Consider the following 14575-nt stretch of genomic DNA (forward strand, 5'->3'; position numbering starts at 1 on the left):
AGCTCGTTTTTTGTGTTTTTTTTCCAAAGAAAGCCTCTATTTCTGGGCAGAACACATACCGTTCTTTCACATAATAATCATCATTGTGTTATCAAACAACAAAATTCAACTGAAGCAAAGTTGGCATTAAACGCATAAGATACTTTCTAATTCAATAGTCCGGATATAGGATCTGTCATTGAAAATATATACATTATTCTTTCCTGCAAAGTACATTAATTTGACATTTGGTAAATGTCCAATTGTAAATATAAGACAATAGCGTGCAGTATCATGTGGATTTATGTCGTAATGGATGGAGATTTGATAGAGATGCAGATCCGTGAAGAGCCGATAATTCACCACCATAGAATAGGCAACAATAACAACACCATCTGACATTTGTGTACGTCACGTGACCGTGTCCAATTGGTGTAAGTTTCTCCTAATACATGTCAATTTTTCCTTCCTGTGGCGCATCCCCAAAGTATGTGTTAACTTGAATAAAACGTCCCCGAAACCTCTACAGCAACAGGTTTCAACACCGAAAGGGAGGTAACTGCCGTGGGGTACGAACAGACGCGATGCCTCCAAATTGTCCATTGGTCATCATTGCGGGGGACATAGCTGTCACTGGTCCCCCGCCGGTTGACCAATCAGCGGTCAGGATTACGTAAGGTCACGTTCCTACAAATCCTCCCCAAGAACTGACAGTGGTCATTGTGGTCTTCGCATCACAGGCAAACATTAGTCCTTGAACTGTCAAACCTTCCAGGTGACTCAATCAATCGATCAGTTCCACATGTGCCTGAAAGTCTTGGACAAACAACTAGAACATACTTCGTTAATGTCAGTGTGAGAACTTTGTCAACTTTTTTTCTGAAAAAGTTTCGAAATATTTATCAATTATGGATTCGTGTGTGTTGCTGCCCCGTGACTTTGGCCTTGTGCTCATGCTTCATCCCAACCCCAAGAACATCCTGGAGATGTCAGTATCCGTGTGGAGTAACGTGCACCTCACCCCGGGGACCACCTTCTACCCTGACGAGGGACATGTCAAACTCGACAAACTGGAGGTATATTCAGTGCTGGACAAGAAAGACGTAAGTGTAAATTATTTTATACGTGTACGATTGTTGAAATTAGTTTTTAAAGTAAATTTAAATGCTCGTACTGTAAAAGATTAAAAAACTGTTTAATCAATCAAATGTATGCTTCAAATTACATTTAAATAGGCGTAAATCGCAAATAATTTCTTTCGCATACTATCATATGTCTACATATCATTTAGTACACAAATAAAACGTACATATAATTCTCGCATATGTTATAAATTATATATACGTATTTAAACCTGTACATAATAAGTTACATTATGTGCCAAACAATTTTTTCTCAGTTTATGCGACAAAATGTCCGTCACAAACATTTTTTTTCATGAAGCTCATACAGTTTTAAGCTTCAAAGTAAAATTGTAAGAGACGTTTTTTTTATTACGGTAATAGACTCGAACATGAAGTATTTTCATACTTTTTTATTTGGAGACATCCAATGGATTCCTTTTATTCATTTCCACGCCCATTTACCACTCCCAAATCTCTAACTAACGACTTAGGCAGAACTAAACCCAATCGGCACGACCCCTATTCGCCTAATTGGGAAAAAACAGACAGTTTTCTATTCAGCCCTATGTCAATCTGGCCTCATAAAGCACTCCCCAAGCATTTTATTAATTGTCAAGCGTTTTGTTTCCTGAATGCTCGATTGTCACAAATTGCCCCAACGATGGTAGAAAATTACTAGTCCCCGTAAAATGCCATGTTAACAATGCGTGATTGTCCATATACGTTTGACCACCCTAACGAGCCGCGGTAACAACTCGCCCCTTTAAGTGAATACTTTTACACCTTTCCTAAACGCTTCCATATCTCTGATAGTGTGCGTGATTGTCTTGATGGGTCTAATTGATTTCTGATGTACTGAGAGTCTTATAGTAATTACTCTGGTAGTGACTGGCTCAGTAGTCATATAACTTGTTTATTACCTCCTTACAGTAAAGTACTATAAAATATCTGTTATAATTTGTAACATATTTAGAGTAATTTGATACTTGGATATGTACAGTTTTTTCAACGTTTGGCACTTGCGTCTCTCTATATGTGCAACAAGATAAATAATATTGACACTGCATCCTCGCATTTTCATCCTATGATCAACCAAACCCAGTAACGTGTAGTTTTGTCAGAGAAGGCACATATTACCTGAAAACAGCGTAAACCATTACTGCCTCACGCACTCACTGTATATAAGAGGGTAAACGATGGACTATTTATGTTTGATGACACATTCAAATTCAATATTTAATAAAAGCATTTTTGTCCAATGTAGACTTATTTTCCGAAGATTTGATTTATTAATGTTCAATGTTCGTCAACATAAACGACAAAACCTATTCGATGCTTTATTTAGACATTGGGTCAAGAACAAGAGTAGCAGAACACGCCATGTTGCAAAACCCTAGTTGCTGGCCAAGTCAGTTGTAAAAACGTAAATTAGCACCATGTAGGGATAAGCGCCCTAACTGTGAGTATATCAAAGATAGATACATAACCATCTGCTGACCACATGGTCAGAGCATACTTCCTTCTTGGAGGGAAACAGATGCAGCACTGGCCTCGTGTGATTATTCCTCATTAAAGAGCTTATTTTATATAATCCCCATTGACCACATGTTAGACCTCCTCGGAAACTTGAATGTCGCAGGAGACAACAGACATACCAGTTCTCGCATCTGTTATCATGACAATGTGTAATTTGACAACATGAATATATATGTAACTGCCCAAAAGACGTCTCAACAAACGGACCGAAAAATACGAAAAAGCGGAAAATAGAATAGAATAGAATAAATAAGATATAAAATGTGAGGATTAAAATAGTAATTGATCGCTAGAAAGAGTTATTCAATGAAAATATCACTACCATCACGTATCACCAGCAGCGTACATTCTAAGGAGGAATACTGCAGGGCTGTCGTTTCTTTCCGTCATTGTTATGTTCAAATGCCTAAAGGAGGTATGGTATTGCTAGCACAGTGGTTAAAGCGTTCGCTCGTCTTGCAAAAGACGTCGGTTCGATTCCCCGAAAGGCTAAGATGTGTGAAGCCCATGTCTGTTGGAATGTTGCTGAAACCACCTTCAACTGCCTAAGTGTCCTTGATAATCAATTACATGTATCAGTATTATCGTGGCAATCATCAGACTTGTCTGGTGTAAAGAATGAAACTTAGAGGGTTTGACATCGGTATCGCGAGACTCGTCTCCGGGGACTGTTACATAAAACGCCAGCTACGGTAGGAAGACTGTGGTGTAGATAAGAAAACATTTCCGGAAGAGTTCGTGGTCTCGGTTAAGTTATCACTTTAACAGCATGGGCCTAACTATCACTTATATATCACGTAAACAACTTCTTATCTTTAGAACTAAACACCTTGCCCGACTTTCTACACCTTCTGAAGATCACGGCATTCAGTTCAGGTCCCTAATCATTAAGGAGTTTCTTGTACACCGATATATGCTGTATTTATGGCGTTCAGTATTCTCGTTCTGTGACCTTTTTGTAAACATTTAGGCATTGGTCATTAAATACCAATATTAACATTTACCTACAGCAATCAATATCTCTAACAAAATGTGGGACAGGTGCAGTGAACATTGTTTAATTTGTGGTGAAAAAACACGTGCGCAATTATCGTCATCCATAACTCTATCAATACGTTCACGGAAAATATTTTTTGAACGTGAGAAAATAGCCTCTGTTAATCTCCCTTCGGATCGTATAGCTCTACATGAATAACACATCCCATGTTTCTGCGCAGGGGATGTGTTTAACAAAAAGTGAAACTATCCAACGAACTGTGGATTCACAGCAGGAATACGTACTTAATTCCTCATAACTAGTGAAGCGTTCTCTATCACTTGTGACAGCATTGTTACCTGTTCAAACAATATTGACAATGCAGTGATTAGCTCAGTGTTACAGGGTGTGATAGCACTGTATGTAGTGTAGGTAATTGATCGGTCAGTTTTTATAAGGTACACTGTTGTGGCAAGGGTTTATCCCGATCGGGGTCCTCACCCCACGAGGTCCCAACAAACTTACAAGACTGGTTTTGCCAGGTAGTTTGTTTTTTATTTGCAATAAATATTAACATCCAGATATTATTTTCAGTTATTTGAAAATTCGGTGTCGATATGCTTTTATACATATAAAACTGTTTTGTTTATTTCTGTACGAAAAAGCCACAATTTCTATTTTACTACTAAAATGCAATTTCTGTTGCACCTTTACTGTAGCACATACACAATACAATTCAAAATGAGTTATGACAAGTAAATTTCAACTTGACCACATTTTGCTACCGCTTATTAATAGTTCAGAATTTAGAAAGAATAACAGCGAGAAGACGGCTTGTCGGATCCCGGTGCGATGCCATTTTCGATTAAAAACAAATACATTTTAGGTTAATTGAAACTAATGTATCTTAATCAGCTACTGGAAGCCGAACTCTCGTGGGATGACACAGTTTATGCAAGAGCAGATTCTGTTTATTTGGTCGGCTGTTTTGACCGCAGAGGGATATCTTAACGTGACGCAACAGTGAGATACTGTAGTCCTGGGGGTGAGGGGCAATCGACACAGAAGCTGCACGGTGTCTATGGGGTTAGGAGGAATCTGGGACATCGCCTAAACGAATATCTCACTCTAAGTGGCCAAGTTTTCTGCGCATATTTATTATGTAACAGAACATATACCTTCAAATGATGTTTATTCCCTTTTTCTTCACTTAAGAACCACAATTAATTCATACGAGGAAGCATGTACAGATTTATAATGTTCTATAATGTTCAAACTAACTTTACATTCTTTTGCTTTTCTCAGATATTCCCATCCAAGGGAAAATATAAAATTGTAGCAATCGCAATTCCCAGGGTGTGAATTTGTCTAAGAAATTGTTCATGACCCGAATCAAGCTGTGCCAGCGTTATAAACATGCCAACACGACATGCGCACCGTCTTGATCGCAGCATGGGGCCGTAACCAGTCCAAATTCGATTCGATTCGGCAATGGATGCCAGAGTATCAGTTTCTGAAACACAATAAATCTTTTGTTAAAAACGCTACAAAGAAATCTATGTACTTGAACACCACGCTTTGATAGCGAATAATAAGAATAACACTTTTGTCATTAATTTCGTTGAAATAATCAACACTGATACACGTTTAATGTTTTTTTCCAATCTTGGTAAAGTAATTTATTCATGGTATTGGCAATTTAGATGTCTATTAGTACAAATAATTTATGGATGACATAAGTAATATAGACTTTGTTGCCATTTATCTAAAATAGTAAAGCGATATCATTACTTCACATAGTAACTTTCGAAGCCGTTTCATCAACTGGTTCTCTATTCTTACAGGTACTGATAATTGACCAATCAGTGTTTGTAATGTCAGTCATTGCCAAAGTGTTAGTGTTATTGTTCCTGCAACTTACAATCTTTTCTCAGCAATGTTACAAAATGTCTTTTCCATGTGATTATCACTCGCAACATTCTATAACTTCAACATGTACCTCACCAGGAATACGCACTGGCTAATCATTATCACAATTATCAAGATTACACCCTTTAAACGCGGCTCGCGCCCGGACATAAAATTCCTTTCAGCTTAAAACTGTCGTAATTGTCCGCTCTGAATTGTATCACTACGCGGCACGTGCGAGCAGCCGGAAATTTCGTCGCGGCATAATAACAAAGTGCACGCGCTGCGCTTGAATACAATCCCGCCTAGTAATTGATTAGGGCGCGATGACCATTGTTGACCAAGAATGACCACACTTTGAGCCATGTTGTCGCTTTGAGGCGCAACGTAATGGTTAGCGTTATTCAATCCGGGGTCTTGTGTGGGCCTCAGCCTCTAATTCACCCGCCTCGGCCTCGGACCATTCACACCCTTGGAGGACTAATCAGATTGCTGAATAGCGTTTGATTCAGTGTTGTGTAAGAGAGGTCAAAGGTTGAAACTGGAGTGGTCCCTTCCCTTGTCCATCTGTTTCTCAGTCTTCGAAGGTCTTATTAGAATAAATGGCGGAAGATATTAGAATTTTCAAGTTATTATTAAGTCATCAAAAGGGCCGACAATTTCCCGTTTAAACCGTTAAGACTAATTTTGGAACACGGAAACTCAGAAATAAATAATCACTGACACGATTAGTTTCCATAAAGGGAAATTAAGGTTTTAAAAGTTTGAAAACAGGGTAACATTTTTTGACCGTTTTGTTTCCAGGTACGTCGTACTTTAGGATGCTATGACGTGATTCAAGAGGTCGACGACAGGGAGGTCAGACACTGCAACTGGATCCGGTTTGTTAAAGCGTCCAGAAATCCAAATGATGTCAACATCGTTGGATTACTAGAAAACGGAGAGCCCGTTTTTAAAATCGTCAAACCAGTTCGTCCGAACGACGAGATCGTTGCGTTCTTCGACGTTCCAGAACCTAAAGACACAACTCCGGAACGAGAGATTAAAGAAGAGACTATGGATGTGGATGTCGACGTCGATGTCGATGTCGAGAGCGTCGAGAGCGATTCTCCATTAGATGTATGCAGCTCCGAGAGTGAATCATTCAAATCAGGTATGCGAATCTTTGATGTCTTTGATATTTAACAGGTGCGTGTCAAAGGGTTGTCATTTAATACATTTCGCGTTGTACTGTAAACTAAAGAACTACATTCCTTTGTTTCTAGAACCAGAACGAGACACATCTCCAATGCCAAGGCTTCCTTCACCAGTCAAAATTGTTTCCCCAATCTGTTCGCCAAGCACGAACACGACTTCGTCACCACTCGGCAGAGACGACGATTGCCGATCTGCAGGCAGTGACGTCACATCCAGTGATGACGTTAGCTCTACATATTCGGTAAGTTTCATAACCACAATTACAGCAAAAGACAAACAGAAATTAAACTGACATGCAAAACCTTCTTTGAGTCTTTGAACGTTTGATCTAAATGAAAATTAAAATGTCCATCTTTGTCACCAGGGACCTAAGGAGATTACTCCTCTCACATCCACTCCACGAGACGTCACTTCCGTTTCACCCGAATCTCAACTTCCGGTGAAGAGAAATCGGGAAAGGACATGGCTGCCATGCGATGTTTGTGGGAAGAAGTTTGACAGACCTTCACTACTGAAACGCCACATGAGAACTCATACAGGTATTACACAATTATCATTATTTTTGTAAATAAAGAAATTGGGAAATCTTGACTCGGAGCAAATTTACTAAATCTTATTTCTGTCTTCCGATCAATTGATTTCGGTCGATTCTAATTTAAACAAAGTGAAACACGTCTTAGAATTGATACGCTCCACTTCGATTCTACAGAATCACTATAGTAGGGGAGGGGGTAGGAGTAGGAGTGCAATTCATCAAATATTATTTCAAGATGTCCCCAGCAGCTTCTGAAACCAGTACTTCTCTTTTCCAGGCGAGAAACCTCACGCCTGTGACGTGTGTGGTAAGGCGTTCTCCACGTCCTCGTCACTGAACACACACCGACGTATCCACTCCGGTGAAAAGCCCCACCAGTGCAAGGTGTGTGGGAAGTGCTTCACTGCTTCCTCCAACCTGTACTACCACCGCATGACCCACAACAAGGTACGTGACCACTGTAGGCCTCTAGTGTAGCCAGCCCCAGTAATTCGGGCATTCGGGATTTCACCTCTGTCAAGATTTCAGTAACTGTAATGTTGATTTTTTATGTTCCTCATTTAAGAAGAGGTGTGGTAGCCTTGTGTTAGCCTGTTACACCTAGGTTCGGGTTCGAGTCCCTGCATGTGAACCTCAGTATTTGTATTCCTGCCCTGACATATTGGAATATTCCTAAAATAGGTGTATAATTGAACATCCTGAGTCCCTCTTCCGATCTGATGATGTTGTGCTACAAAAATGTTATGAAAATATGTGTTTCACAATCTCTTCGCATTTCCATCTCCAGGAGAAGCCCCACAAGTGCACCATGTGCTCCAAATCGTTCCCTACCCCAGGTGATCTCCGCTCACACATGTACGTCCACAACGGCTCCTGGCCCTTCAAGTGCGGGGTCTGCAATCGCGGTTTCAGCAAACAGACCAACCTCAAGAACCACCTTCTTCTGCATACAGGTACGGATTCTAATCTCGGTAATTCATACAATTCAGAGTTGATTATCTGTAATAAAGACTTGATGAATTCGTGATTAAGAAGTGTCGATTCCATTACATGAATGCTACGTAAAATGGTTTCTCTGAATTGGTCCTATTTATGATTTTCCAGGTGACAAGCCCCACGAGTGCACTCTTTGCGGAAAGAGATTTGCTCTGCAGTGTAACTTGAAAACCCACATGAAGACACATGAAGGTAACTATTCTGTCTGACCACATTGTTTTCCCTACTGCATAGCCCTCCATGCAATGCTAAAGCCCTCAGCTTCTGAATGTCTGGTCTCCCTTGGGCTTCCTTTCAATGGAAATGTGTTAATTGTGACAATCGAAATTATGTATTCATAGACTAAGCGTTAGTCTAATATTCATTCTGTAAAGTGGAAGAAGAGTTTAAAACTGACACACCGTGATATAACTCGAATACCGAACACGCGCCGTTAAACCAATTCACTCAATCACTCTATTGCATGATCTTCCTTCCTACAGGTGATGACAAAGAGATCTGTACCCGATGTGACCAGATGTTCTTGAGCTCTAGCGGTAACGTCCTGAACGGTCTGTGCCAGCCCTGTCGCGACGACTCTGCTTCATCTCCACCAGAGAAAGTCAGGAAAACATCCCCAAAGTCGGACTTCAGCATCTCTAAACTGACCGGCGACGACAACAAACCCAAGTCCAGAAAAGTCAGCCCCGTTCAGAAACCGCAAGGACTCTCCCATTCGATATCTAACATGCAACTCAGTTCCTCATTCCGTACTTCGTTACCAAATTCTCAGTTCGTGTCATCCCCTTCAACGGATTTCCAGATGCACCATCAACCCATGCCATCATTTAGCTTCGTCCCGTTTGGCAAGATTCCATCTACGAGTTCCTATCCAGGTTTTGGAAGTCCCCAGATTCTTCCAACCGGAAGGCATTACTTCGCAAGTCCGGAACCCACAATGCATCTCGGTTCAGCTGTTTCGCATCGGCCAGTGTGGCCAAATTTGATGGCTCAAGGATTTTAACAGGACATAAGATCCAGATCATTTACGAGACATTCCATTTAAACTCATAAAGTGCACCATGTACGCATTCTTAAACGTTGTCGTACCTTGAACATTTGTCTATAGGCGGATCCCAGTTCTAGTCGTAACGGAACTCTTATATATAACTGGTTTTCCCGTCCGTTTTGTCTATGTGTACAGACAAGATCCCAGTCCTAGGTTCATAAAAACTGGTTAGACTTTCGTTTCGACCTTGTCTGAGGAGGGGCGGACCCAAGTATATGATGAAAGTGGTTTTGCCGTGTTTCCTCTGTCCATGCGACTGTACCCAATCTGTCATCTAGTCAATGTTATGTCATGTCAATGTCATGTCACGTCTTTCATTGTTATATATTATATATTGCACGCATCACATTCAATATATCCATGTCAGTTGTCCATACATTGTACAGCAATGACAATCTTCCGTCACATTCCTAGTAACTTAATAGTAGCTATTTAACAAACACGTAATCTTGATATCGCCTATATTTACGTATTGTTTATGGTGTAAATATTGTTGACTGTCTTTCATTGTTGACGAGAGTATTGAATGCATAATATATTGTATATTTTTGTACATTAAATGCTGAAATGAATCCCTAGTCTTTGTTCATATTGAACGGCGTCCATTAACTGACAGTGTTGTGGCTGTATTGTTTGCTGTTAACGCCGCACTCAGCAATATTCCAACTTACAAGGCGGCCGTAAATAATCGTGTCTTGACCAGACAATCCAGTGATCAACATCATGAGCACATATGTACAATTTCGGGACACAATATGTGAACCATGGCAGCGAGACTGACCACCCGTCAGTCGTCGCTTACGACAAGCATGGGTTGCTGGAGACCAATTCTAAAGCGGGTCTCCACGCGTCACGTTCTTTCTGTACATAATGATTGGTAGAGCTTCAGTGCATGGATGCATATTTTCAGTCGTATCGTGGCTTGTCAACTGTGGAAGGAAGTTTCTTTGCATTACATCCAACCTTTCCCAACTATTCCAGATGTATGTGGGCGGTGGGGTGGCTTTATGGCTAAAACGTCAGCCCAGGTTTGAAATACGACATGGGTTCAAAGTGTGAAGTCCATTTCAGGTGTCCCCCGGTCTGATATTGCTGGAATATCGCTGGAAGCGGTGTAAAACTATACTCGTTGCAGAATCGTCGATTTTAGACATATAGTAGCTGTGGAGTAGTCTAGTGGTTACAGTGTCCGTTCGTCACGCAGGGTTTGATTCCTCCCCATGCGCACAATATCGTCCCCCGCCGTGACATTGCAGGAATATTGCTAGAACCGGGGCAAGCTTCCAGCTGACCGACTCACTCACTCGTACACCTTTAACCCTTGCGGGTAGGGATTTAAGGGTATGGCGCAACACGCGTAACTTTATTTCATGACTGGCGCCCGGGTTGTTGGTTGCGGGTTGCGGGTTGCGGGTTGCGGGTTGCGGGTTGCGGGGTGCGGGTTGCGGGGTGAGATGTGTGGAGTTTCAGTATGTATCATACGTATGATAATGCCCGAATTTGGCTAAATGTATCTGAAAAAAAAACCCCATATGACAGATACATGATGCTAGTAGAGTACACCTTTGATTATCAGTACGTATTTAACAATGAGATAGCTATCGGTCCTTTCATCACAGATTTACGTGTATTTGTGGTATTTATCGGGTGGGTGAAGCGGAGAGGGTATGCTTATATATATTTTCACGAAACCCTCACTGTTTGGTAATGGGTCAGATCAGAATCACGAAAAGTTCTTTTCTTTGTATTATATATGTCGTGGCTTGTATTATCATTAGTATAAATAATAGTCTTGCAGCTAAAAGTAGAAACGCAAATGAAGTTCGGTCAGTTGTTACAATGAACAACGTCTGGGGTTGCGATTGGAAATACAAATCCAAAAATATATTTATAAAAGTAAAAATCACCAAAAGTTGACTGTACACAGGGCACAAGAAGCAGACTTGGCCAAATACGTCCGAGGTGTCACACACGTTATGAATCAGCCTATTCTTAAATATCACTGAAACAATGACTATTGTTTCACACAGATGAGCTAAATTGATTCTGACAGATTCATCGAGCTAATAAGAATACGGTCCCACCTCACTTCAATATTTAATTCCTTCAAAATATACAGCTAAAAGGAAGTTTCAGGACCACCCGATTTCTGATATGACAGATGACATACCAAACGAACTGCAGTAATAACACCAAACACATTAACTAAGACAAGGTAATAAGTGACGATAAGTGATAAGATAAGATAAGATAACCAAGAAGGACTCTTGCTGGCCAATCAGAAGTTTTCTCAATGGTTTCAGGACACCCAATGGAAGCATTAAAACCATTCCTAACATCGACAGAGCTGCCACAGAGGTTACTGAAGATGAGGATATATTTGGTCAACAAAAGCTGTTACGTGTCTCCAACCTCCAACAGCCAGTAGGGGATGGGACTATTGCCACATGGAAAAAATACCTCAAATTCATTAATGTTATATAACGACCTTCTAAAACTTACACTACTTCATACCAGTCTATTCAGCAGGCTGGTGGTTAACCGTTCGCTCATCACACCTACGAATCGGGTTCGATTCCCCACATATGTACAATGCGTAAAACCCATTTCCCGGTGTCCCCCGACATGATTAAGTCGCTATAAAACGGTGGAGTAAAACTAAACTCACCAACTCACCCATTCAATCTCTCACTTTATTTATGACGATATTGAGACTTAAATAGCTGCAGTAACATCCAGCTGTCCTTTCGTTCACAAATACGACTCTGAGTGTACATCCGGCTGGGACTAAGGTACGTCAAACCGAGTGACACATTGGACAGCAAACTGTAAAATGTTAAGGGTAGCTGGATACTAAAAACATCGATCGTCACCACAAAGGCTGGGGCCACCGAAAATGCAGTGTGTGAAGCCCATTTGTACTGTCTCTCTGCATGAGCAGCATAAAAGTCTATTCAATTAGCTTGTTTTTAAAAAGACACCGGGAACATTGTTTCAGACAACAGGTTGACTCTGAGCCGCACTGATATACAAAGCACAAACTGGTGGACACATCTGGTGTCACCAACACCACGGAACATGGTGTCTTCAGACACAGCCGCTCTCTCACACCCAAAATTGAAAGTTGAAAAAGAAAAATCAAATGTAAAATAACAGGAAGCAGCAAAAAATACCTTTTGCATTTTATTTATAAGTTGGAAGAACGTGATTATATGACACGATTTTATGGATTACAACTTCTTTATATTCTTTATCCGATGTTTCAGAGATAATTCTCGATAATTTTATCTTAAAAAAAACGCATCATGTATTGTTTTTCAAATATCAAGGGTCGGGGAGGTAGTTTAACATTGACGTGACGGGTCCTGACATCAATTTGTCAAGTTCATGTCCATCTGTGATCCCGTATGTGTCACATCCCGAGTGTGGACCCAATTTAACAAAGTCCTTGATCTACCACTGTAGACCTCGACCAGACGTCAATGGGTCCCCCTTAAATCCTCCTATTCTCTCGTCATGAACTCAAATCAAACACCGAGATCACATTAGCATTGAAATGGCCGTCTTATTCAACTGAAATATACATTAAACACAGCTTTTTGTCAACAGACCATGAATGGAGCGATTGGGGCACAAACACATCGTACAATTACTGCTGTAACATTACAGTCCAAATCTGGCCGTCCTCCTCTTTTTACTGAAATAAATTAAGGTTAATCTGGCAAAATCTGCCATTACAGATCGCTCATAAAACTGTAATCAGTCACAAAGCCAGTTACGCTGTTCTGTCTCCAGACGTTTCTCTGTGTAATAGCCTGCTCCGAGCCTGTAACTTCTGCTCGTTTCTGCTGAACTTCACAACAGGTAATTGAGACACTGTCGTCTGCTGCTGTCGTCTGCTTATCTCGGGGTCGTCTCAAATGCTTCCGTAGATCGCGAAATACTCAAAATGTGTTGATCTTAAATTACCAGTCCCTCATCTGTATAATATCAATTTTCATTTAATATTGCCAGAATCTGGTTGATCTGCCCGGATTATACTGATTGGGTTTAATGGTGAATGCCAGTGACCATGCAAGAGGAAAAAAACTCCGTACCTTAATGATGCATTGTGCGTAGAACCACGTGTTACTACAATAAAAAAAATAGATCACAACACAGTTTCATGAGTAAACACTGCTGTAGTAGTTTTTTTCTTGAAATTAGAACTTGATAGATTTCGTCGCCCAAAGACACCGCTGCAAGATCGGATCTATAAGCTTTACAGCTTTAATATAATTTAGGATGAAACCTACCAGTACGTTTTAGTAAGCTGAAACTTCTGTACAGACTTGAGATATGACCCGTGGAAGGAAGCAATTTTAATTGATCAATTATTTGTTACTATGTCCCCAACTGACCAGACTTTAGCAGTACTGCGAAATGAGAAAAGGTGTTTTTTCTGTAATATCTCTCTATATATTCAGAAACTAAGTGTTAATAGGAAAAGCGAAATGGAATCAAACTGAGCATGGAAACGACAAATGAAAAAAGATCTTGCGATGTGTATGGGCAATCCATGATTAGCTTCAAGATTTCACAAAATGGTGATCTGCGTCAAAGAGATTCCCTACACTATAAACACTTCAGAACATGATATGCCCCCTCCTCTGCTTTTATCTATCGGACAATCGGTGTTGATGTCGCGGATCAAATCAGCTCCCAGCTCATCGCCAGTTCTTATCTACACCCAGTTGTGCTATACTTTTGTGTCCGTCAACAGATACTGCTCATCAAAGTCCGTGTGTTTACTGAATGGCGAAATAACGAGGATATATTGGGGAATAATGGTGCAAGGCGAAGTTTTGACACGGTCGTTAGCAAGACCTGGCACCTTTGGCAATCCCCAGACCCCTATACAACACTCCTGTGGTCAGCTGGCGGCCCCCGGGGTGACGGGAGGGGTGGGGCTGGTGGACGGTTGTGGTTGTTAGAGAAGACGGTTGGGCGATAGGGAGGAACGAAAGTTGAGTATGGCAATTCTGAATTCTCGTAAAGTCTCGGGCTGTGTCGTAAGTAATCACGTCTGTCTGGTTGGTGAGCACCTGTGGCTTGTCGGCATTAGCGGTGGGTGTAGTAGGGGCCTGGAGGTGCATTTTTGGGAAATGAGAAGGAAAGCATAATTTGGGACTTTTACTTTAGCTATGGAGAATCGATGTGTGTGCTTGTGTGCATGTGTGCGTGAGCGTGCGAGAGAGCAACAAAATGCATCTGAAGTCTGAAAAGTGAGATATAAT

General features: G+C 40.9%; 1 protein-coding gene across 1 annotated transcript; it reads left to right on the plus strand.

Annotated features, from left to right (window-relative positions):
- The first annotated feature begins 887 nt into the window (after positions 1-887).
- On the plus strand, positions 888-14292 carry LOC137299089 (uncharacterized). The gene is made up of 10 exons (XM_067831626.1): positions 888-1082; positions 6328-6676; positions 6789-6961; positions 7085-7259; positions 7533-7702; positions 8043-8208; positions 8360-8443; positions 8734-9160; positions 11603-11723; positions 14062-14292. Exons 1-10 carry the CDS (start codon positions 888-890, stop codon positions 14290-14292), a joined length of 2091 nt encoding a protein of 696 aa, XP_067687727.1.
- Positions 14293-14575: the final 283 nt, after the last annotated feature.

The sequence above is a fragment of the Haliotis asinina genome, chromosome 1 (assembly GCF_037392515.1).
Source record: "Haliotis asinina isolate JCU_RB_2024 chromosome 1, JCU_Hal_asi_v2, whole genome shotgun sequence".
In the NCBI taxonomy this organism is placed as follows: Eukaryota; Metazoa; Mollusca; class Gastropoda; order Lepetellida; family Haliotidae; genus Haliotis; species Haliotis asinina.